Genomic DNA, 25274 nt, shown 5'->3' with positions numbered 1-25274 from the left:
ACCATTTGATCCCCTTTTTGAACGTTGGATACTTTTTTGGTCGTATGACTACGTTATCTATATCAGTTCTGAGAACATTTTACACCCTTTGTTATTACAAACCAACAAATTTTTACATGAAACTTATTAACTAAAATTCGAATTCAAATTAAAATCGTGCAATTAGGATAGGCTTTAGTTAAAGTAATTGACGGTCTTAATTATGAATTATAATAAAGCTTTATAGTTTAAATTTATTTTTGTTTGAAGGAAAGTTGAACTCATGTAAATGTTTTCACATGACCATGAGTCTTCGCGTATTCATACGTTGTACGTGCAGATTAGTGATTAGACTCGTTTGTTTCGGCGGGCGCGCTACTGTAAAGTTTGATTGACGATGTCAACCCTTCCAGATCTGAGATCGTTGCTTTGCAAATTAACACTAACAGAGCAACGATCTATTCAGATGCGAAGCAAGAATGCTTGTTTGCGCGGCGCATCGAAGCGGCGAAGTTCTCTAACTGCATGTAAAGTGCTTACCTGGGGACCTCAGGCTATCATGTTCATAAACACGATAGACATTAAGCGGAATGACAGGCTGAACGCGGCCCAGTAAGTAAAGTGCAAGCGCGAGGGCTTTTATTTGGTTAGAATAATAAATGTTGTTTGGAAAATGTACATGAGAAAAAGGTGTACTACATACTAGAGAACACACGATTGCGATTATATATAATACGAACAATGGATATAATTGTGAGCTGGTCTGAGTTAGAGGTAGAGCACGATAACAATTTGATTCACGATGTCAATCCTTCGCATCTCGCCGCTCTGTGGTTGGAGGACTTCGCCGCTTCGACGCGCCGCGCGAACTAGCATTCTTGCTTCCCATCGTCGATCGTTGCTCTGCTTCGCAGAGCAACGATCTCGATGGGTTGACATCGTCAACCAACTCTGTAGTTGCGAGAAGCATTATTGAATGCGCGCGCGGCCCAGTAGTGCATCGCGCTACAAGATACAATTGACCCTTGTTATTGTTAATGGTCTGGACCGGCGGAGCAACATTTCGAGAAGAAAGCGGCGCGCGCGCTACTTCGAAAGAATTTAGACACGTAACATCCGTCAAAATAACAATGTTGCACGAAGTTGAATTGACGGATGTTACTCGTCTAAATTTCTTCGAAGTAGCGCGCGCCGCATTCTTCTCGATGGCCGCTTTCTTCTCGATGGCACGAGCTACGAAGCGCCGGGCCAGATCATTAACAATGGTAAAGAATCTGAAGTGATATTTTTTACAATTTCAAGTTTTTGCACATAATTCTTCCAATTATAATATTGAGTATTGAATAAAACTATTAAATACGGTTTTAAAAAGCTCATTCATTATAATATATTTATGCATTTATAGTTCAAATGCAACTGAAATATTGTAGGTTTACAACCTACCAGGACGCGCGCCGAGTTGAACTCGTCGACGGTCCTAATAATTGGAACAAATATTTTACGAGTATCACCCGTTAACTGAAATATTGATAATTGATACAAAACATCAATTTATAAGCTATAACTTTAACAGCTAAACATTCAACTTAACAATTAACTGTACTACATATATTACTATGAAGAATAATCAGATCAGTGCAACCAATCGATAGAACCTTTATCACGGAAATTTGGACGGCCGTTACATGTATATATAATGAGGATATATTGTAGCGCGATGCACTACTGGGTCGCGCGCGCATCAAATAATGCTTCTCGCAACCTTCGGTAGATCGGCGAGATGCACCACTGTGCCTCACCGAGCTGCGAAGGATTGACATCGTGAATCAAGAGGATATAATAATAATAGTGAGAGGACAATTATAGTGAGAGGCTTAAATAAGAAATAACTACAAATTTAAACGCTTTTAGTTTTGGTCAACCAAGGTTTTTGATATTAATAATGTTTCGCTGCATTTTTAGTCATAGTGTTTAGTGAAAGTTGAAACTGATAGAAATGAACTTAACCGTCATTTTCAATTTTGAGGTCCTCGAATGATTGTATTGATAATGATTATTTTCAGTCGTACAGATAATTTAAATACTTTAACTCTTGATATCAAATATATACATTGATATTATCAATATCCTCTGATTTATACATCACATAATTTGAATAAGTAAATAAACATTTCTACAGTACACAAAACGGCCGTAAGACCTACAATATGCGGGTTCCGTTTAGATTTAGAGAACTTTTCAAAAAGTAATAAAATTTTACCTTTGACATGTGCAAGTCTAATTTACTACATGTAATTCAATGTTTTTGGCCATTTAGATCGAGCGTTAATGGTTAAACTTAAGATAGTGGCACTGGACACAGTTTTATAATGGCAATTTTTCAGTAAAAGTTGCACTTGCATTAGGTTTTTAGACAACCTAAGAATAAGATAAGCTAAGGGGAATTAACTATAACATTAAGATCTAAAAACTAAATTTTCCACCCCGAAAAAATTCGCATTGTCGAGGTTTCGGTGGGTAAAAAAACAAGTATTAATTAATTAAAAGATCTGCGAGAAAACATATTTTAGAGTTAAAAAGAAATTCAAAGTCAGAGTTTGGGAAAGTGAAACTGAAGTTCTGCAGTAGCAGGACCTTGGCGGTTGACAGGTGATAACGGTTGCTGCTGCTGCTTTTTCCTTCTCTGTCTTCTTCTGCCTTGAACTGGACTGGTCTTGGCTTGTTGCACATTTACTACCGGTCTGAAATGTGTGGATTTTAATGTTGTATTTAATATCATTATTTTACACAGCACAACAATTATAGATGTAATGAATTTTACGTTCATGGTTGTTTACTAACGTAACAAGATAATAGAATGCTCACCGCTGGTGCGAAGGAAAATTAGTCATTTCCCCAAACATGTTAACATTAGACATCTTTATATGTCGTCTAGTTTGGTTTACTGCGCTAATAAACTTGTTACTTGATGATAACTGAAAGTGAAACAGCTGCTTTAGCTTACATGTATTTCATACCCAAAGGGCCTTATCACAAGAATTTTCTTAAAATTTGGGCGAGCGATTTAGTAGGAGCGAGTTTAAATATATCAACAGTCAATTCGGATTGGGAACATACAGATCTTAATCTAACTGTATCTCAAAAAAGTTTTTATATTCAAGAATTTAACCCAAGCTTCTAGATTAAGAAACAAAAATTGGCAAATGAATACCTGACGATTTGGTCCGACATCACGGTTTGACTGAATAGCGTCTGAAATTGTTCGGAGATTAATGATGTAGAACCTAGTACAGTAATTAAACGCGTGTATACTGATTTCATCAGAATTACTAATGATTTTAAAAGATGAAAGAGTTTTTAACTAACTCTTGATATTGTTCCGAACAGTGCTTATCAGTTGTTTGGTCCGTTTGTTCTGCACTTCAAAATCGTTGTTTTGCTGGGCTATGAGAGCTGTTATCAGCTTGTTCTGCTCATCCACACCGTCATCCTTCTTACGCTGAACGTGTGTCATGGGTTTTACACCAAACACTAAATTTTAATCACGACCAATTATTTTAACAATCATTTTCCTATTTTAAATATTATTCTCGTGCAGTTGGAGGTTTACCCTCAGTTGGAAGTTTACCCTCAGTTGGAGGTTAACTCCCAGTTGGAGGTTAACTCCCAGTTGGAGGTTTACCCTCAGTTGGAGGTTTACCCTCAGTTGGAGGTTAACCCTCAGTTGGAGGTTTACCCTCAGTTGGAAGTTAACTCCCAGTTGGAGGTTTACCCTCAGTTGGAGGTTTACCCTCAGTTGGAAGTTAACCCTCAGTTGGAGGTTTACCCTCAGTTGGAAGTTTACCCTCAGTTGGAGGTTTACCCTCAGTTGGAGGTTTACCCTCAGTTGGAGGTTTACCCTCAGTTGGAGGTTAACCCTCAGTTGGAGGTTAACTCCCAGTTGGAGGTTTACCCTCAGTTGGAGGTTTACCCTCAGTTGGAGGTTTACCCTCAGTTGGAAGTTTACCCTCAGTTGGAGGTTTACCCTCAGTTGGAGGTTAACTCTCAGTTGGAGGTTTACCCTCAGTTGGAGGTTTACCCTCAGTTGGAGGTTAACTCTCAGTTGGAGGTTTACCCTCAGTTCGAGGTTTACCCTCAGTTGGAGGTTAACTCTCAGTTGGAGGTTTACCCTCAGTTGGAAGTTTACCCTCAGTTGGAGGTTTACCCTCAGTTGGAGGTTAACTCTCAGTTGGAGGTTTACCCTCAGTTGGAGGTTTACCCTCAGTTGGAGGTTTACCCTCAGTTCCCTACCTCGTCGTCTATGTTGAAACGTTTGCGGTGACTCTTGTAATTGTGTTTGTAATTGTGAGCTTGACTCTGAGGTGATATGTAATGGTACTTACAGAATATTAACAAAACTTCATTACTAAGAACTAAGGTTTTAGTGAGTTACAGTTCAGACACCAAGATGGGTATTTACCTGGGTGTGATCATTCTCTTCAGCAGTCATTTCATTGCTTGTAGAATTCCTGAAGATTGGTAATAACATGATTGATTACCAAATAAAGTTCAATAAAACGGTTTCAACAAAAAACTAAAACAAATTCAGAAGAAAAAGAATGAATATTTTGTACTGAGTGCAGTTTGGGAGGCTCCCCGGTTCCAGCGTTATTCTAGACATCAAAAGTATTTAGAGGCTTTAAAATCATTCCATTCATGCATGACGTTATATTAATGCCATTAAGCTCAAAATCCCATTTACTTAAAGTCAAACAACAAGCAATAATCTAAATTATTCTCTTTAATTTAGAATCAAGTCTGGCCGACATCAGAGATACTGCAGTTTGTGAAAAGGAATCTTATCAGTCATCATGTAGCTAAATTAACCGAGCAGTGAGCACCAGTAATAGTGGTATAAATCTGGTCCAAGTCCAACAGAAGCTTCCTATCAACAACGCAGGGGCTCATTAATTAACTAAATACTGGGACACCTTCCCTGTTTAAACAATAGTTACTCAACTGTTGGGTCAACATATCCTTTTGACGATAAAATATTGCAATTACATTTACGGTACATAAATGCGAGTGTTTAAGAGTGATGTTTAACTGTTTAAAGGACTTTCCTGGTATTTATAGGTAACATACTCGATTGTCTATAAGGTTAAGTCTCACCTGGGGTCCGAGTCGAAGAGGAGGATGTCATTAAGAGAGCGGATAGGATTCGTCTCATCGCTGTCATGACGCGGTCGTCTCGGACGATCTTTGTAGGTTTGATCTTGGGGTTCGTTCTGTTTAGAAGTGGTTCTTGTTCCGTGAGACTTGCGAGCAACAGAGTTAGTATCTTTATGAGCTGGCTTTTGAGGACCGGAGCCTTTGGGTAGGTTTACGTTATCAAATGAGAGCTGAACTTGAGGAATAAGTTCTTCAGCGACAACTTTTTGAGGAATATTTTGTGGGGCCTCTTTTTCTGGTGGCTGATCTTGATAGGCCTGGTTTGCTAGGCGCTGATTTTGAGGACCAAGATGTTCAGGAATGCAATCGAGTGAAAATTGAACTTGAGAGGGATGCTTTTGAAGTGGTTGATTTTTAATTTGGTGGTCAATGTCCTGCTGACTTGGGATTGAAGTAGTAAGATTCGATCAGATGTTTGAGGAGTGTTATCATGTGATGTAACAGCAGGGTGACCATGAGATGGTTTGTCATGTGATGACGGGTCTAAAACGGTGATATTCTTATGGGGTGAGCTTGGTGGATCATTATCTTGAGTTGTTTTGACGTTGAGTGAGGTCGTCGATTCCGACTGAGAGGTCGTGTCGATCGAACCAATGGAGGAGAGTGAAGTAATTCCCATCTTTTGATTTGATTCACTCGAAAAGGAAGTATACGAAGTGGTATCTGATGATTTCGAGTCAGCGTCAAGAGATTTCGACTCCGTTTTAGCATCCTCATTATTTTCAGTTCCAGGCACATCCGGCTGGGAAACCTGGTACTCAGCAACCAGCCCAGTCCCAGAGTCTTCCTGCACCGAGTCTTCTAGATTTAATAAGGCGTGGTTATATGTTTTGCTCGCGAAATATTGCGACAAATTCTCGTCAGGTTTCACATCACATTTGTTTTGAGACGATGAAGTTACAACAGCTTCGCCACCTTCAGGCTTAGCTTCATACGACGTCACATAATCAACAAGAAAGTTTACTGAATCTTTATGGTTATCGTTATCAAGAGAAATAGCAGTATCAGAGGTTTCAGCCACAATCTCGGGGTCAAAAGATTTCACCCGAGCGGTCACAACATTTGGAACATACACAGATTGAGTTTCTTCTGGGTTTATCAGAGAACCTGTCTCTGCAGTATTAACCCGAACATTATCATCAAACGTTACAGATTTACTTGGAGGCACAAGAGCGGACAAGGATTTGGCAGCCAGAGATCTGGGGTCTGGTTTTTCACCTGGTTTGATGGATGAAGTACTTTGTTGAACTGACGAGAGCGAGCTTTCCGAGGTGTTGGGTGGGACCTTGGTTTTAGTAACAACAACCTCGGATATCCCCATTGGGGCAGCAGAGCTCGGTGGAGAGGTATCAAGGGTGATTGTCGAGGATACCTCTTCAATCGTCGACAATCCTTTCTTTAGGTTGTCTTCTGGTGCAGGTTTTCGAGGTAATGTCGATTTTTTGTCATCATTGGAGGTTTGCTTCTTGTTAGTAGTGAAACGATCTGATTTCTTTTTCGGCCTGATGATCTCTCGGGTGTCTGAAACGGGCTGTTAGAATGTTAGAATGTTAGAACGTTAGAATGTTATAATGGTAGAATGTTAGATCAATCATCAAAACCAACTCTTATTATATTCAATTGACACGAAAAGATTTATATTTCATTGCATTTGAGTGAATTAAATCACTAATCATTTGACACACGAATCAACAGAGCAATGTTTGAAAAGTTGCTTCAAGCATGACATACCGATGAAATGAAAGATTGAAAGGGGGCTCAATCTGAATGATTTTCGTTAACCAAGTTTTGTTTCACACCCGTTTTTCGTATTAGAGGTTAAACGAAGGCCAATAGCATAACCATGATAACATTGATCATTCCGACGACAATTTATGATTGAGAAAAGTAAAATAAAATAAATCATGAGATAAGATATAAGATTACATTCACATTTGGAAAAGATTGAAATAAAGTCCTTGCATTGTTTAAAACTGAATGGTACCATAACCCCTAGCACCCCTAGCACCCCCACCCCCTCTACCTCCTCTACCTCCTCTACCCATCCCCCCTCCATTCCCCCTCCCTCGGCCACCTCCAAACACTGGTCCCCCTGACCCTAGCTGTCCTCCTCTACCACCTCGTCCATTGCCCATGTTCATGTTCACATTGTTCATGCCAGGGCGACCAGGACCGCGTCTAGCTGAACCTCTTCTTTTGGCAGGACTAACACTCCCAGATCCACCAGATCCTTCATCTCCACCAAGAGTGAGCTGGAACATGGAGGAGTTACCCCCCATGGGAAGGGGAGATTTGTCAGGGACTGGAGAGTTGTACCTGCTCACCCCGCTCTCCGGTCTACGGCCCCTACTCCGAACACTGTCAGGTCTCCTCAGCCTGCTCAGAGGAGGCAGTGGAGAGTCTCCCATGGAATTTTGTCTGATCTGTCCATAGCAGGATTCTTCTTCAGAGCCATTAAATCGTCTATTAGTTTCTTCTGTTCCTCAATCGTGTGCTCGTGGGCGGTTCTGATTTTGTTTTGAGCTGCCAACTCTTTTGTTAAAGCACCCAGTCTGTTGCTAGTGTTATCTGGGTCTGACTTTGACTGGTTGTAAAGTCTTTTCAAGTCCAGGACAACTTTGTGCCGGTACCGTCTCACAGTCGAGCAGATCGCTTCACTCGACTTGACCGGGTTGGCTATTTTATCGCTCACTGTAGAGAGTTTGTTGTTGAGAAGGTCTATGAGTTTCTCCTGGGCAGGAAGATCGAGGTCTCTCATGATTGCCAGCCACTCCTCTTTGAACTGCAATGCAGATGGTCAATGACTAAACTCTCAATTGTGCTTGATGGGCTTTTTTAAAGTTCACACCACTGATAGCGTTCGTTTGTTAGCATGGTAATAGTGCAGATCCTCATCCGATAATATAGAGGTAAGCTTCAGTTCAAAGGAATTGGCACAGGGTTTAAAGCTATGACTTAGGTGTCTTGCTTCGAGGGACAGAAGATGTTTTAGAGGATGAGTGTGCTGTTTTACTTCGTCCGTATCTCTTTCTGAAAACCTAGAAGCAAGAGGTCAGACTAAGAACATTCAGCATGGTTCAGCTTCAGCACGCAGGAAAGCCCCATTTATGAGAGGCTACTTCGTTCCACAAATAGATTAAAGGACTTTTCACCGTGGTAATTGGATGAAACTAACCACTACCAGCGTTTAAAAAACTCCCGCGCAAAATTATGCATGATTCATGCTTTTTAAGAGTTAAAAGAGGGACCATTGAATGAATGAGAAGTTAAATATCATGCTTGAAGAATGAAGGTCATGCTATCTATTTTAGACATATACACGCATAATCACATTTAAAATGAAAGAAAGTTTAAAGGCTGTGAGAAAAGGGTGTTGGTGTACCTACAGCGACACAGATATATTGAATATGGAATCGATACAGTAATTAAATTCACATCAAAACATAAAATTCAAAAAATGGATCGAATAACTAACAAGATATATTATAAAGGAGTATTTGACCACCTACCTTCGCCACCTCCGGAGTGGGTGTTCTATGTTTCTCAGGTTCGGGGAGTTCTCCCTCAGATTCAGTACCAGAAGCCCCGCCACCGTTCTTCTGTACCACTGAAAACAAACTACGCTCAGAGGATGGAGGAGACTAGAAAAGCAGCTGGGATGTGTCCGAGTGCATTTTTAGGGGTTATCTTAAATAATGCTATGACTGATTGGTGAGATGCTAAAATTCAAAACGACCAGATCGGCACAGATAGGGACATTCCGAGGCTAAATTTTCAGCTGAATGTTCAGCTGCTGAATGTTGGCATTAAAATAAATTCAAAGCAGCGATCTTAGAAACATGCTTTCAGTTTTTAAAGTACATGCTTTAACAAAATATACATTGGACTCGTAATTTACAACGTTGAAACGTTTTTACTACTTAATAGAATATTGGCAATGCTTGTTGCTTTAGCGAGATTTCGAGAATGTCATTATTAGGTCAGCGTTTTTGTTGACCAGGCAAAAGGTTACGAACACCTTCTAACTCTAAGGAGACTTCAGCAAAACTTCTGCTTTTAAAAAAGGGACAGCGATATACAAGTCATAGCGTTTCAGCAACAAAACGCAAATATTACAACGAGATTTCATCAGAAGTTCACACCGAGAAGCTACAGGCTTTTAAGATGATGCTTAAATTGAGGATTCAGCTTGAACATTGAAGCGTAGCTAAACCTGCTCTAAGTTTATCGATATAGTCAGTGAGTTCCTCTTTTGCGTGGAAGTTTTTAGTAACCAGTTTAGCGTCGTGTCTGGCCGTGAACGCCAGATTCTCATCCTTCCAGCCTTTCAGTATTATGTTCCGTGATGTTGGGATCTCAAGATTAGCCACGAACGATGTTTGTTGGCCCAGGACGTGTCCAAACAACTCTTTCTTCAGTTTTTCAGGCAGGGCCATTTTGTTAACATCTTGATAATTTAGTTTCCAAAGTTCCAAAGGATTATAACCAGTGTCTTTCAGGAACTTTGCAAGTCTAGGTGATGCCTTTAAGTATTTAGCCATGTAGATAGCATCAAGAAGCTGATTAAGTTCCTCTTCATTCAGTCCCAGAGCGAGTATGTCCTTTTCTTCAAGCATTGAGATATCAGTTATACCGGCTGCTTTAAGTTTGGCTAATAAGGAACCGGACAAACATCCAGCAACATCAGGGTCGTCCAGATTATAAGCAGGACCCCCTCTTGAACCCAGGGTCAGCTTGTGGTCTACTTCTAGCCTTCGTAAATGTTCCTCCTCTTTCAGAGCTGCTTCGAGCGCCTTGAGCCTGGCCAGCTCAGCTTTGAGCCTGGCCTGCATTGCGTCTCGCTCAGCAAGAAGTTCCTCCTTCTCTTCACGACTTATGCCTTCATCATCTGAAACGACACTCATCTTTCAGACAAAGCGTCTGAGAAAACTACAATCTAAATTTGACGATTCGTTGAATATAGTGCTTATCAATAAGGCCCCTTTTTAATTATTTTTTCGATGTAATGTCATGTACTTAAATTTAAGTTTTAATTTTCTTAAGTATTGTGGTTTGTACTTAAATGGCCAAAGAGTTGAGGTGACATAAGACCGATAGATAACGGAAATTTTAAAATTGGAAATAACCATAAACTAAGTAAACTTGACCCGCAAAGCTTACAATTTCAGCAGCAGCTAACAATAAAAACCATGTAGCAGGGTCCCAAGTGTCCGATTGACTGGCACTACAATCTGTGACTACGTCTCCAGCTACGTCGTGGTTTATAGAACTAGAATTTGGCAACCTGCTCATTTTTCTAGCTTGAAATCTATAGCTAAAAGTTTGAATGTCATTATTTAATATTTCGTCAAGTTTACCACCATTTGTCCCGTCCCAGTGTCCCACTGCCTCTAGGTAAACCATGCCACTATAACTGATAAGGGATAAGGGATTGTGACGGCTGATTAGTTGAGTGTAGTAAGCGGTCGGGGAGTGGTCAACAAAGACCGACTCTGTTCAAGCCGTCTATTTATTTGTCCTGTTGTGGAGGATCTGACTTTACCTTTACTACCCGCCTTCTTCTTGGCTGGTTCACTCTCTATCACGTACTTGTCGGCTGTTACTACCCGCACCTAAAACAACAGATCATTAACATGAGCAAAGCATGTTAAACAAAGCATGTTAAACACCAACTTATATAAGAATAGAAACAACAGTTATGGTCTATCTGTATTTTTGTCGGTCACTGGTCGAACGAAACATCGGAGAGAACCCCAGATTTTACAAGTAGGGAAAATAGTTTCGAGTAAGAAAATAACAAAAATGCGAATTCTTACGTTAAAAGTGTAATTAGTGAGGGGTTCCAAGTTGCTCACTCTATACCCTTGTTCTTTTCCGCTGTAGATTACCTGTAAAAGGGTTTATATGAATATCAACGAATATTCGAGAACGATAGGTTTTACTAGTTTTTGCTAGCACATGATATCTTAACATTGAATTGTAAATGTCAAGCTGCAAGACCGACCTCGCCGTTCATAACCAGCTCGTAATGATCAATAGGACCAAGTTGTTTGGGAGGGTCTATCCAGGAGACATTAATCTCGTTAGCTCCTCCACTGGTTGACAGGATGGGCTTCTTAGGAGGATAGTCACCTGCAGAGAGAGAGAGAGGGATATCATTAACTATTGATAGGTTTAGACTTGATTGTGTGGTTCAATGACAACAATCACCATGACAACAATCACCATGATAGCTAAATACACTTAATACAGATATCTAGATACCAGCACCACCAAATTATGACTGACTGAGGTTAAGAGTAGAGCACATTATAGGAATACTCTTCTCTCCCTCTCCTGCTGCTGTAACTGGAGCTACTTGTATTGGTATTGAGGTACTGTGGGGCAAGTCTTTAACTACGTAACATAGTTTATCTATCCCAACTACACCCACTCTCTTCCCTGAAAGGTTAGGTGTGAGGGAATGTGATAGTTTGATCAAAGTTCGAACGATCAGCAAAGTAAAAACTATCAAACATTTTCTATCTGAAATCACTCATAATAATAAGGATTAATCCAAATGTTACCGTCAGAGTAGATATTATATCCAGTGAGGGTTCCATTGGGGTTTAGTGGGGGAGTCCAGCTTATTTTAATTGCGTTGTGTTGAGGTTTACCCTCATTGTTAACCTCTCCAGGAGGACCCGGTACTGCGGAGGTAAATGTCATCGTCAGTTTACAGTATAATCTTCACAAAATATGATTTGCTAGCCAAGGAAATTTTGAAGATCTTTGAATCAGAGTTCTGTAATTTGTAGTTTTATCACAGCATCCTGATTCCTATTTAATATTATGAAAAGTAACTGATTCTTACCTCCCTCATTAGTAGTGATGAGAGCAGGACCACTGTAGGGTCCCTCATCTGTAGCATTAATAGCTCTTATTCTGAATACGTAGGAGGTAAAGGGTTTCAGGTTCTTTACTGTAGTGTTAGTTTTGGTACCTTCGTATACACACGTGCAGCCTGGGGTTGAAAACAGTCAGTTCTCAGTGTAACAAACCAATTTCTTGATAAGGAAGTCAAATAAGTTTTGATCGCCCCTTTTATGTCGAGGTTCTTCGTACATTTTTTCATAAAATCTTAAATTTGTTATCGTCAAACCTTGAAAAAACTGATAGGAAACTCTGTTGCCCACAGTGGCAATTACCGACTCCCATCTAGCCGAAACAGAGAAACTATCAATGGTAGTCATGATTGGAGCAGGTAACTTAGGCAACTTTCCCAGGATATCAAGCGTCATCTTCACTTCGGTTAAAAGATCAGATTTTAGTGTGACGCCTCCGCCCTTTACTAGTTTCTTCAACACTGAGTGCACTGATTTGTGGTCTCGCAATCGAAATACTCCTTCTTTCTGAACAATCATGTGTTACTTCGATACTATTTACGGATGAAATAAAAACAGAAAATCCATCCACAATCTACGTTATACACATACGTTTGGGCTCGTGCCGTTTTATATACATTATTTATATATTATCGTGTATAATAACTCTTATCTGGACATTATGAAGTTGATTTGAAAAAGTAACATTAAAGAATGAAAAGTACCTGGCTACCAACAGAACGGAGAGTAACTGCAGCGAACCAGGCAGTCTCGTCATCAGGATCTGTAATCAGTCTGACTAACTGGTCTAAGATAAGCTCGCTGTTCACATTGCCTAGTAACCTGAGGGATATAAGATATTGCCTAGTAACCTGAGGGATATTGCCTAGTAACCTGAGGGATATTGCCTAGTAACCTGAGGGATATTGCCTAGTAACCTGAGGGATATTGCCTAGTAAGCTGAGGGATATTGCCTAGTAACCTGAGGGATATTGCCTAGTAACCTGAGGGATATTGCCTAGTAACCTGAGGGATATTGCCTAGTAACCTGAGGGATATTGCCTAGTAACCTGAGGGATATTGCCTAGTAACCTGAGGGATATTGCCTAGTAACCTGAGGGATATTGCCTAGTAACCTGAGGGATATTGCCTAGTAACCTGAGGGATATTGCCTAGTAACCTGAGGGATATTGCCTAGTAACCTGAGGGATATTGCCTAGTAACCTGAGGGATATTGCCTAGTAACCTGGGGGATATTGCCTAGTAACCTGAGGGATATTGCCTAGTAACCTGAGGGATATTGTGTCGCGATGTTCAGCTTCAAAGGTCACGATATTGAAATTTCGTATACTTTTAGAACAATTTAGCCCTCCTAATTCGGATGGTCTTCGATTCGAGGTTTCGCCTTTTTTTGTATTTAAAAAGTTCATAAAACTCAAATAATCTTATGAAGCTGAATATTATGAACCTGTCATGACCCTCCTTGCTGTTAGCTAGGCAGCTAAAAGCGAAACAAGCATTCTTTCTAGGTCCAGCTTCCTTGTTGTAGAGCATCTTGGTCAGGGCCGTCATCTGTCAAATGTAGAGGTTATATTTAACTACTAACAAGTACTTTAAACGAGAATAGGGTGATCGTTATCTACAGAGTATGTCAGTTGCAAACGATATGCTATTAATTAGCGCTTGCTTGCGCCTTGCTCACCGTGTTTTTGAAGTTTTTCATCGCTAAAAGTTTAGATCTGGCGTCTTCCCTCTCCAACAATCTGCCCACTGCAAACGCTGCGTTCATGCTGCTACCTGGAGGTACGGGAGAGATAATTGATCTCGTACTAATTACTAATTACTAATAAGTGGTGCATTCTGGTATGACTTGAGTAAGGACAATACTAATTACTATACTGGAGAAGAAGTTCCAGCTAATATAAGCCAATCTACATGTTCTATTCCATAGAGTATGAGTATTTGTTGTAGGTTAAAACGTGATTATTATCCAATAAAATTGTGTCCTTACTCTGGTGTTCTTAGAAAACACAAGATTATTCAATGAGAGTCAGTTCAAAGTTGCATCAGATTATGTTCTACAGTCCAGAAATACACAACAAGAAACAACAAGTTCATTCTCATTTACAAGACATGATGGATATGTTTCATGTTTCCATCTTACCTGGGTTATGACCACAAAGCGCAGTGCTCAGATTGATTAACACGTAGCTGCACCTTTCATGTGTTAGGATCTTCACTATTCCCTCTTGAGACAAGGTTAACCTGACAGTGAGGAGTGTAGGTAATTTTTACGTTGAAATTTGGGGATCCACCCTTTTTATGCTATTGTTTTAAATAATTTACGTATCTATGACCTTGACATAGATGGAGTGGACAAAGCACATGTGCGCGTCTCAGCTCAAAATTAATGTCACTGAAAGCAGTGACATCTGTTAAAAGAAACTTGTTCTATTTACAAATGATTCGGAAACGCGCGCTCCTGAAAGTTGCAAATTAGGTACATAATTGTTGGCAAAATTATCAGTAATAGAGATCTAGTATGTAACTCGAACTACAGTTTACCTTGCTAAAACAAGAGCAGAATTGCTAGCAGCCCATTGGTGGGGATCTACAGTTAAAACGCCCAATATTGGCAGAGCATCGTCGAATACAGCTTGTTGTAGTATCCACAGGCGCCCATCACACGATTCGGCCTGAGATAGTGAAGAGGTATATTAAGAAGTAAGCTGTTCAACCAGGCCAATTGTTAGACTGATTTTAGCTTCCAATCAATTGTAATGAAGTAAGTGGACTTGTTAAATGTAGACTTAATAAAATGATAAGTATGAATAAAACTCTTTCTATAGCTTGACCGATTCGTTAAATCGTTGCTTGCCACTCTCTCGATCATTTTATTGTAATTGTCATCTTCCATTGTGCGTTAAGTATAAAAGTGTCTATTCTTTTGTCAGTTAAAATGCAATCTTTTTATTTCTATGATTTAGCGAGTAGCTGAATATGGCATTTGCAGTGACAGTCCTTCTGTTACTGCCATATATGACAGTTTTCAAAACTATATAACTACGGTTGAATAAGTAATTTTCCCGGTCAAAATTGAACAAAATTGTTTTATAAAATTAGACCAAGACTTTCTCAGACCACAGTAAGAAAGGCTGGACCATGTTACTGTGGCGGCACCACTTCTCCGCATTCAACAAATAATGGCGTGCATTAAAACAACTAAGCATCAAAGCTTGCTAACCGAAATATTCTGCGGTAGCAAATTTGGTAAAACTATGCATATATTTTGAAACATTGTAACAAATTAGATTAAATGCGGTTTTTAGGGAGTCATATTGACTATAATGTTAACCAGAAAAAGTCACCGAAGATCGGAGTAAGAAGTTTTTCAAAATTATAGAATAATCGAGCTTTTGCGAGCTTTTAAACGGAGGATGTCATGCAAGTAAAAGGTGGGGTTCACAATTCACATTATTTAAACTTTACTTAATTTTAAAGCCCAGATCAACCTCTTCAGTCTTAGCGACTGTATAAGATAATAAACAAATTCATCAATTATTCCGCCTTCGTTAAAAGATCTTGTCGCACATATGATAACATGTGAGATGCCTTTCACAGTAAGAAAGACCGTAGAAAAAGTTTAAATACTAAAGTTTGAAGTTAGAATCGTGAATATTGTGGCACATCAAAGCTTTCGTGTGAGAACAAATAGTTTAAACTGTCCGATGGTAAGCATACTTTATCACTATTTTTACCAAACTATCTACTTTTATGTCTGCCTGTGGACTGGTAGTGATTCATTTTGAGATCAAAGATGTTGCAAATTCGAGTTGGTCGTCTTTATGATATGTGCACGGTAAAATGCACATAAATATGGCGGTACCTTTAATCTTACTCTGTTCTCTCTCTCTCTCTAAAGAGCTGTAACTTGGGCATTCTGTTTCTAATTCGAGTGCATTTCAAACTGAAAACTGGAGAGTACTTATTGTGTTACCATGGTTACTAAGTGTCGAGATATTAGAGGACAATCAAACTAAATACAGTACATGTCAATCCTCAAAGTGATCTTATTGAGTGCATTTACTTTATTTAATACAGCGCTCTAACTTGAATAGGTCGAGGCAGCACCGAATTAGAATGGTAGGTTAGAAAACTAAGAAACAGTTATCATTAATATCTAATGGTTTACAGTGGTGAACTGGTGGTTAACAGAATATGGTATTATAGTCTATATCACGTGTGAACTGTGAAGCTAGAACACCATTACAAGTGAATAAACCTGGGCAACATGGAACAGAAAACTGTTCACCTCATAACCCATCTTATCTTCTTCTGTGGTCACGCCGCTAGTTTAGAGAGTGCATTGAGTACCAGTAAAATAGAGGTGCTCATTATGCTATTAAATTGGGATTTCTGAACTCAATTTACTCTTATTTTATGATATATCCACAGAATTGGTGTCATTATGGGTGCAATTGAGCATCAATCTAGCTCTGTGACTAACGAACTATTAGATGATATCATATATTTGTGGGCAGTATCGTTTAACAGGTGCTTATGTCATTATCTTCCGTACAGCTGACGTGTGGTGGGTTTTCAATTAGCGCGAAAAATGATCAGTGAAATTATATTTTTTAATTTAGTACATCTAGCGTTCACAAAATCCGTTTACGATCAATATTCCATTATGAATTATATCTGATAGCAAATATAAACAAAGAATAAACTGTTAAAGAGTATTATTAGCTGAAGAAGTAACGTACGATATTAGCGATAGTGCCCGCAGCGTTCATAACCACATTCTTATCATCCGACATGAGCATGTTAACGAGCGCAGTAAACAAGGTGGGATTAGTCTGTCCGGAGGTAGCAGTGTTCCGGGGCACTTCCAACACGTACTGTCTACATCTGGGGTGCTCCACTATAGTCCCCAGAATGTGCACCACAGACTCTGTTAACCTGAAGAAGGGAGTTAGGAACAATCTTACTTGCTGCCATCTAGGAAGTTTTTGGGTTTATATCATTATATTTTTGTGCTGTATTTTTTAAGAGCATATTAACCTATTGGGCTAGACTTCGGAGAATCTCTTTGAAATAGTCATGCCTGGTATTTAATCTTCAAAGAGGTCTAATAAGGATAATAACGATAAATAAAGATCAAAACCGATAACAAATTTTGTTCTAAACGAGCTAAGGATATAAAAGGATTATTTACGAACCATTTAACTTATCTACGACATTTTCGACAATATTTTTCAGGCATAATGTCACATTATCATAATAATAATAATGTCAATATCAAATATCTCAGTAGCGGACAAATGGCAACAGTATTATTAATGGGCCAACTTTCTATTACAAACTACATTACTACTACTATGTCGGAACTTACTCCGAGCAGTTCTCACAAGCCATACAGCTCTCTGTAACATCCTGTTTTGTTTCTATCGCTACACTTAACATCTTAACATTTTCACAAGTTGCCATCTCGGATACAGAATTAATTCCGGTTCATATTATGTTACTGACCAAACAGTCAACACGAATTAGGGGCTTAAGACAGAACCAGTCAACAGTAAATATCACATTCACCTTCCTCAACGTCATTGTTTTATGATTCGATTACTCATATAACATACAACAAGCTCTGGTTCATCATTAGTTCACAGTTACAGTATACTTCTTACTCATATCACATACAACAAGCTCTGGTTCATCATTAGTTCATATACACAGTTACAGAATACTTCTTACGTATATCACATACAACAACCTCTGGTTCATCATTAGTTCATGTACACAGTTACAGAATACTTCTTATCTGCACGATTTAATACACACTGTACAGCTCATGACATCATATTGGAGTAACATGAATCCATTACATGCCTTCCACTGTGCATACAACAAAATTGGTAGAATTCCGGTCAGGATATCTCAAATATCTGGCACAATATCACAAATATTTACGTGTCATCGTCCTAACCCAAAAACATTATCTCTTTAGGGGTGGAGCGGTAAACTTAGGGATAAGTGATGTTGCCTAGCAACGCTAGCACAACTCCTGCAGTTCTCAGCGTTGCCTAGTGATATATTACAAGGGGCTGAGCGAACAAACCAGGAGGAGGAGGAGGAAATGATCTACAATTATAGTTATTTAGGAGCTATTGGAGGGCTAATTTGGAGGGCTAACTTTTAGGGCCCCTGTTTTTAGGGCCCCTGTTTTTAAGGCTCCTATTTTTAGGGAGATATATTTCAGAATGTAGCTTTTAGTAAAGCCTGCAATATGATACTAAGTTTGGCTCCATTTAACACAAAAAATGTACCAACAGAATGAGGAAGAGATTACTTTCAACAGCAGGTGGCTTAGTACATTAGCTATCGGTTACCTGTCTTGGAGCTGCCTCTACGGCACATTAGATATGATACATAATATGATAAGGAATAAACCCACAGATGTCTCTGCATAATTATTACAGCGAATTTCAGTTGTAATTAGCAACTTTGTGGCACATTTGGCTAATGTTTTAAAAAAGCGCCTCAATATTTTACATTTTCCCGGACCCAGTGAAAACTCCAAAAATGCTGTTCATTATGTTGTGAATTAAACTATGATATCTTTACGTAAAAAGTTCAAAAACAAACAATATTGTATTATTATCATCAACATTCTCTCCCATGAAACATGGGCGTAAACTAAAGTGGTACCGATGAAGCAAATAACGCCATCAAGACTGAAATCTGTTATGAACCTGATGACGAAAATGTCGCAATTTGTGTCAACAGATGCCGCTAAAGGCGCCACTAGGACGCCCTGATACATTTGCTGCCTCTGTCGGCTCACCGTAAATATAATAATAGCCATTGTAAGTATCATAATATATTATTATTAACATTTAATTATCAACATAATATAATTATTCATTTACTTATACCTTAACAAACTCACTTTAATTCGTATGATGAAGACCTTGCTTTAGGATACTTAAACGGTGCATTGAGCATTGCGATTCAAACTTAATGAGCAAGGAAAACGACAAACAGTTTTGCATACTCTAGAAAAGTACAGATCTTCCTGAAAATTGTCTCTCACTTTTCAGTCTCCTGATAAGCATGCACCTAATCGTTTTCAGCAAGGACTAAGTAAAAATAATTACCGTAAATTCACAGAAGACTCTTCCTAAAGAGTTACAAAATGTAGCAACTGAGCTACCCTCTACTTAATATAGCTCTGACTGCAGGACTACGGAAATTCTTAAGATTACAGACTCATTTCTCCCAACGGCCTGGAAATTACTATCCAACATCATAAAAATGGTCTAGCAGCAATGACTTTAGGGTAAAGTGAACTTTACTGCAGGTGATTATCCCCTGTTCAGTGTTCATATGCCGACCCATCAAGCATGCTGATAAACAACAACAATATCTTGGTTACCATCGAGCATACACTGTCATTTGCCACTTTGAACTTATAGCGGCTGTAATTACGGATAGAGCGGATGATTATCTTATACGTATATGTAATTATTCTCTAGAGGTGAGCCTATAATGTATTATATATTTACAGATTGGGATTTGCTGCCAATAACATCCAAAATTAGACAACATCTCTATTTAACGGACTCATAGTCTTTCAAGGTAGAAAAACAGTATGAAGATCTGTCAATTTGATAATTAGCTAGCACTCTGGAGTTATATTGTGGCGGACTGCTACAATGTGAAGTCATGCAGCAGGTGCAGAATCAGGTGCAGCAGGTGCAGCAGGTGCAGAATCAGGTGCAGCATGTGCAGAATCAGGTGCAGCATGTGCAGAATCAGGTGCAGCAGGTGCAGAATCAGGTGCAGAATCAGGTGCAGCAGGTGCAAATCAGGTGCAGCAGGTACAGAATCAGGTGCAGCAGGTGCAGCAGGTGCAGCAGGTGCAGCAGGTGCAAAATCAGGTGTAGCAGCTGCAGAATCAGTACCTGATTCTTTAGAATTGATATAATCTCACACCATGATGTCAATTTATTTATCACAGAGAAAACACTAAAAAATTCGTAAATTTTAGAAAAAGTATTTTAGTCTCCCTAGTCCCTACTCAGGTTAAGAATATGGTTCATTGAAGTAATGTGATATTGAAGGTGATAATATTGTGCTCACGAGTAAGCAACCATCAAGTCTTCAATGTAATGCAGATATCGCATAACAAAAGTCACCTTTTTGAGGTCAAATTACCATGACACTGTGATCACATGTGTTATTAAAGTTCTCATTCTCCGTTCTCAACAGTCCATTTCGTTCTATACTCTCGAGTAGCCGCCCCTTTCTTTAAAAATGACTATTTTCGGAGATAACAACGCATCTGACCCCTCTGCTATCTCCAACTGTAACTTTGAACTTCACATCGGAACAGAGTTTGACAGCGTTATGAACACTGCTCTAGCCTGTGTGCTTGTAGTCGCAGCTCTGGTCTCAGTTCTGGGTAACTTCAGTGTGTTTCTCTACTACAGCAAGAGCCAATCAGCTCCCTTCTCAGAGTTCCTAGCAAGACAGTATATAACTGTTATCAGAGCTATCGCGGACTTGCTCTACAACGCCAGATCCATCTACATAGCTGTTGTTTTGCTGAGAGACGAACAAGAGGAATTGTGCAGTTGCAGTTGTTCTAAACATGAAAGAATTCTTGATATTTTCAATATTATCATGTTTGGACTGTTCATGGTGTCCCTGATACTAACTTTTGTTGTATCTGTGCTGAATTACGCCAACGTCCTGGGCTACACTATCAACAGAATGATTTACGGACCAAATCTCAGATATCGTGCGAGAGTGGCTTTCTTCGTGATAACAATTGTTCTATTCACAATGGTATTTGCCTTAGAAATGTTCAGTACAACAGGAATTGATTTTAACAAAAACGACTATTTTTGGTTCAGTCCAATTCAACTTGACGTCTACCGTGCTAAAAACAGCTCCATGAACTTCCAGGCCCAAAAATGGATTCTGTTCGGATCAAAGTCACTCCTATTATTTTTCCACATCTTCTTTGCTGTAGTTGGGTGGGTAAACCTTGTCAAGATGGACATACTACGATCCCACAATCTAAAGAGGTTGTGTTTTAGTATGTGTCTGCTCATACTTGGGAATTGCTTTTGCTTAATTCTATCGCTTGTCAAAGATTTAGTCACAGACTTTATAGACTTTGCAACCAATTTCCGGGACCATGGCAATCCAGGGTTGCCTTATAACATGACCTATCTGTTGTTTGCAGCTGATGTTTTAATGCAGTCACTGCTAGCGGCATACAACCCGGTTATCTTCGTGGTAAACTCAAAGTCGGTACAAAGAACAGTTTTCCAGACGCTAACCGAAACAGTGGTCTTTACCAACAAAGTCAGTGTATCCAGGAACCTGACCATTCAGCAAGCAGATGATGTTGAACAAGCCACCATTAGACCAGTCCACCGATCACCACAACCCAGAAGACCACAAGTTGGGCCGCCTAGACCTACTTCAGTGACATTCAACCGGACAATTTCCATCACTGTGTACACCTCAGTAGATGTGGCTGAGCCGGTGACAGGAGAGGCCATCAGACTTCCTCTGAACCACATTCCTTCTATCCCCACCATCTCAATCCCGGTAACACAACTTCTCAACCCTATGAGAATGCCTTCTATTGGGGGAGGTTACTACGGTAAAGTTTACAAGTACACAGATGAACTTATTGGTTGTTCAGTGGCCTTGAAACACATCCAACTTGTAGCTCATGGACGGGTTAGAAGTACCATTGAAGACGTCAAAAAGGAGGTGGGTGTTTTTCTCAGTTTAAAATTTTGTTCTCTGCCATGTTTACAATGGCACTTGACAGTGACACTATCGCCTTACAAGTAATATTTTAAGTTATTTCACGGTACAAAATGTATCAATTTAATCTAACTGACATTAATTTCAGATAAATATCAACAGTCAGCTGACGAGCCACAACAACATAGTTCAGTACGTGGGGTGTGTAGGTTTGGAACAGAGCAACTGGTACATTATCCAGGAGTACATGCTGCTAGGGTCACTGAAAAGCAAGCTGGAGATCCAAGCAAGACAGCTGACTGTAACTGATCAACAAACCCGGCCAGTGTTACCGGAACGATTAATATTGAAGTTTACTTTGGAAATGGCATGTGGGCTGGAGTATCTTCATCAACAAAAGATCGTCCATCGTGATCTTCGGTCTCCGAACGTGTTGATATCCTCAACGGAGACGGCCAAACTTGCCGACTTTGGACTGTCGAAGAAACTAGAGGCAGTTGTGCGAACTGCTGGGGATTATACGCCCGATGTTGGTAATGCTTATTGGCGCGCCCCTGAGGTGATGAACACTGAAGAGTGTGGCTTTCCTGTTGACGTGTGGAGTTTAGGGATCACCATGCTGGAAATGATCTACAATGAACCTCCATTCATGAATGATGAGCCATTTAAATACATGTGGAAGCTAGCAAGAAGTAAGAAAATTCCTGAAATTCCACAATTTGTTGGGGCTGATTTACAAGAAGTTTTGACGATATGCTTGATGTATGATCCTGCAGAAAGACCCCTGGCAAGTGAGCTTCTTAAACATATTTTAGAAATCAGAAAATGAATAATTGAAGAAGATATCAATTTTAGGTTCGGTCATAGGTGATTCGAACAATTTGATGTAATTCAAGAAGTATTTTTAAATTCATTCAATAATGTACTAACCATATGCACCAATTGTAATGGCTCACCTCTTATCATCGAATTCAAGTAGGTCGACAAGGCCTGCTACAGCTTCACTAGCCAAACTGTGTTGAAGCAATTTGTATATCTGAAAATAAAATTGTATTACTTTTTGAAACTAGTGATTCATAATCAATGAAACAAGAAATTCAATGAAACAAGAAATTTAATTTTAGCACATTTTACAGAATAAAAAGATGTAAAACAATTCATAAAATATAATGCCCATTTGGTGTAATCTTCAAGATTAAACATACAATATAATTATACTCTTTGATTGATTTTTTTTCTTGAATTTTTGTCATTAAATCAAATATTTTGATGAACAACTTTGGTTGCTTTTTAACTGCGAAGCATGAACAATTGAATCAATTGGTGATCTGTACTTTTGTTACTTACAATTACTATTATGTGTGATAATTTGATATTTGTTCTTCTTATTATTCAGTTTTTCAAAACTTACTGCGTTTTCATTCTTTGTATCTATGTAATCTGTTAGCCAGGATAGAACAGTCGGAGCCCTATAACATTATATTTTAGTTACTGTTTATAAAAGCAGATGCCAAAGAACTAGAATCAATGTAGAATCAATAGACTGTTAAGGCATGAATTACTATACTAATCAACAAGTAGTAAACAGTTTCAAACCTGTAGACATCTCTATCTGCTAAGTATTCAAAGTATTCATCAATGATTTCTTCTGAAGGATCCATTCTTCATATAGATTGTTTCACAGCCTCGTTTAAGTAACCATACCCAGTTCTTGACTAACGATAAAAATATCAATTAGTCAAATTACAGCTGGTTGATAGAATCGAATCAAATCTCATGGAAAAAAATGGTATTTGATAACGAACACACCATCGAGATATCAGCTTACACTTTTGATTTTATTACATTGTGTTTCATGGATGCAGTTTTTTCATGTGAAATAGCCAAAGATACATTGTTTCAACAGATAAGATAAGAATATTCTTTGTCTTTGACCGGATGGAATTGGTATTTGGCTAAATTTACTAAAGTAGACATTACCATGCTGCCAACTCCACATTGGACAGTGAGACCTCTCAAGGACAAGATGAAGTCCCCAGCACGATCAACAGTCGATGTGTTACAAATATGTGTAAGAAACTTTAAGTATTTTTAGTGAACCACAGGGATACATACTCATGGTTAAAAGTGAATATGTGAATGATCCCTCAAATGTTAGAAAATGACCAAAAACCTGATCTGTTAAATATTTTAACTTTTCTTTGTCAAGTTCAAAATCTGTTCCTATCTATTACCAAAAGCTCTCAAAACTTGGGCAAAACTTATCCTTTGGCTTTTATTGTCGAACACTCCTGTGTTAACAATTTTACTAGTTCGTTTCCCACTTATCAGAATACAGTTTATTGTATTTTTAGGGGGCCCTACCTGCATATGATATTATACCAGTCTGCGGTCGATACAAAATGACTTGTAAGGTTCCCCTTAGAGCAATATATGTGCCGTTATCTAATTCTGTACTTTTAGTATCAGTTAATAAAGCAAAAGTTAAATAATACATAATATCGTATGCGTTTAAGAAAACCAAAAGACACTACAGATAAATTATATAGCATAGTAGTGTAGTTCTTTACAAAAATAGTGTCTTAAAACTGAAGATTCAAAGTTGAAAGTAAAAAAAAATTTATAACCTAGAGAGACCTCAAGTATTAAAAAAATCGTGTGGAGACGGTAAAGCTCTTCAATCCATAAGTTGTATTTGAAATTAATTTTTAAATGTTCGGATTTATAGATTCATTTTATTACAGCTTTCGCTGACGTTGAGGTGGAAAAACAAGCCAATATCGAGTTTTGTAGCCACAATTTATAGATTCAATATTCAAAACTTGAAAAGACCGATACACCTACTTTAAAATCACATCACACATGTACATTTGAAAGGCACCAAACTATTGTAATCATGTAAACTGCATGAAAAATTTGCTTGTTTGTTGTTTGTTGTTTGTATTGTATTTTTGAAAGATGACGTTTTGCTGACGCTCGATTTTAAGATTTAAAGTTGTTCTTACTGAGCTTGCTAGTCTATTGCTCGATTTTTTTTTTGATAGTATGGCCTATGCTCGGATGCAACGTGAAAAGGGTGCCACGCCTTCGAAGCTTAGCGTGACCTTGACACACGCTGTAGCCCCTTTTGAGCGCGCACCGGTATACAACGTGTAGCAAGCGCGGCCCAAGCCCCATGCGCGGGTCGCTAGGGGGTTGTTCACATATTACGTAATAATTTTTTGGAACATTTTTACCCCCCACCCCTTCTATTCCGTAATCAGAATTTTACACATAGCTATTGTGTCCAAATTACACTAGCTGCTAGCGTAATCATTTGGAAACCCCCTTCAGCTGATTACGTTAAATATTTGACCATTGTCATGTTAATGATCTGGCCCGGCGCGCGCTACTTCGTAGCACTTGCCATCGCACATCGGGCCATTTCGA

The 25274-nt window shown here is 38.9% G+C and overlaps 2 protein-coding genes across 5 annotated transcripts; one reads left to right on the top strand and one right to left on the bottom strand.

The window, feature by feature from the left end:
* Positions 1-1337: 1337 nt before the first annotated feature.
* Positions 1338-23562, bottom strand: LOC134819322 (uncharacterized). 4 transcript variants are annotated; one of them, XM_063829221.1, is made up of 25 exons: positions 23442-23562; positions 23257-23314; positions 22802-22881; positions 16820-17015; positions 14619-14749; positions 14218-14318; positions 13756-13850; positions 13522-13625; positions 12779-12896; positions 12332-12581; positions 12044-12193; positions 11757-11879; positions 11479-11631; positions 11195-11322; positions 11007-11078; positions 10733-10802; positions 9404-10078; positions 8700-8797; positions 5131-6721; positions 4439-4487; positions 4270-4335; positions 3346-3478; positions 3191-3231; positions 2845-2954; positions 1895-2720 (listed from the first exon to the last, which is right to left on the bottom strand). In XM_063829221.1, the coding sequence occupies exons 1-19, from the start codon at positions 23504-23506 to the stop codon at positions 5456-5458; spliced, it is 3933 nt and encodes a 1310-aa protein (XP_063685291.1). In that variant the 5' UTR covers positions 23507-23562; the 3' UTR covers positions 1895-2720; positions 2845-2954; positions 3191-3231; positions 3346-3478; positions 4270-4335; positions 4439-4487; positions 5131-5455. The 4 variants fall into 4 exon arrangements, with proteins under 4 accessions (XP_063685300.1, XP_063685308.1, XP_063685291.1 ...); XM_063829230.1 differs by lacking the exon at positions 9404-10078 and having other exon boundaries at positions 1338-2720; XM_063829238.1 differs by lacking the exons at positions 9404-10078; positions 22802-22881; positions 23257-23314; positions 23442-23562 and adding an exon at positions 19006-19123 and having other exon boundaries at positions 1338-2720.
* LOC134819340 (uncharacterized) lies at positions 21176-22755 on the top strand. The gene is made up of 2 exons (XM_063829262.1): positions 21176-21848; positions 21994-22755. Exons 1-2 carry the CDS (start codon positions 21288-21290, stop codon positions 22672-22674), a joined length of 1242 nt encoding a protein of 413 aa, XP_063685332.1. The 5' UTR covers positions 21176-21287; the 3' UTR covers positions 22675-22755.
* Positions 23563-25274: the final 1712 nt, after the last annotated feature.

This window comes from Bolinopsis microptera, chromosome 1, assembly GCF_026151205.1.
Source record: "Bolinopsis microptera isolate Bmic1 chromosome 1, MBARI_Bmic_1.0, whole genome shotgun sequence".
Lineage (NCBI taxonomy): Eukaryota > Metazoa > Ctenophora > Tentaculata > Lobata > Bolinopsidae > Bolinopsis > Bolinopsis microptera.
The sequence above is the reverse complement of the archived record's forward strand: the minus strand, read 5'-3'. Positions and strand labels throughout refer to the sequence as shown.

What these genes read in the sequence shown, in the direction of transcription:
- LOC134819340 (XM_063829262.1), top strand. Translation starts at nt 21,288, where the DNA reads ATGACCTATCTGTTGTTTGCAGCTGATGTTTTAATGCAGTCACTGCTA. An exon ending in TTGAAGACGTCAAAAAGGAG is followed by an intron (nt 21,849 to 21,993) that starts GTGGGTGTTTTT and finishes CATTAATTTCAG; the next exon opens with ATAAATATCAACAGTCAGCT.
- LOC134819322 (XM_063829221.1), bottom strand. Translation starts at nt 23,506, where the DNA reads ATGGATCCTTCAGAAGAAATCATTGATGAATACTTTGAATACTTAGCA. An exon ending in CTTGAATTCGATGATAAGAG is followed by an intron (nt 17,016 to 22,801) that starts GTGAGCCATTAC and finishes TCCCTTCTTCAG; the next exon opens with GTTAACAGAGTCTGTGGTGC. An exon ending in TTCCTATCAGTTTTTTCAAG is followed by an intron (nt 12,194 to 12,331) that starts GTTTGACGATAA and finishes TTTCAACCCCAG; the next exon opens with GCTGCACGTGTGTATACGAA.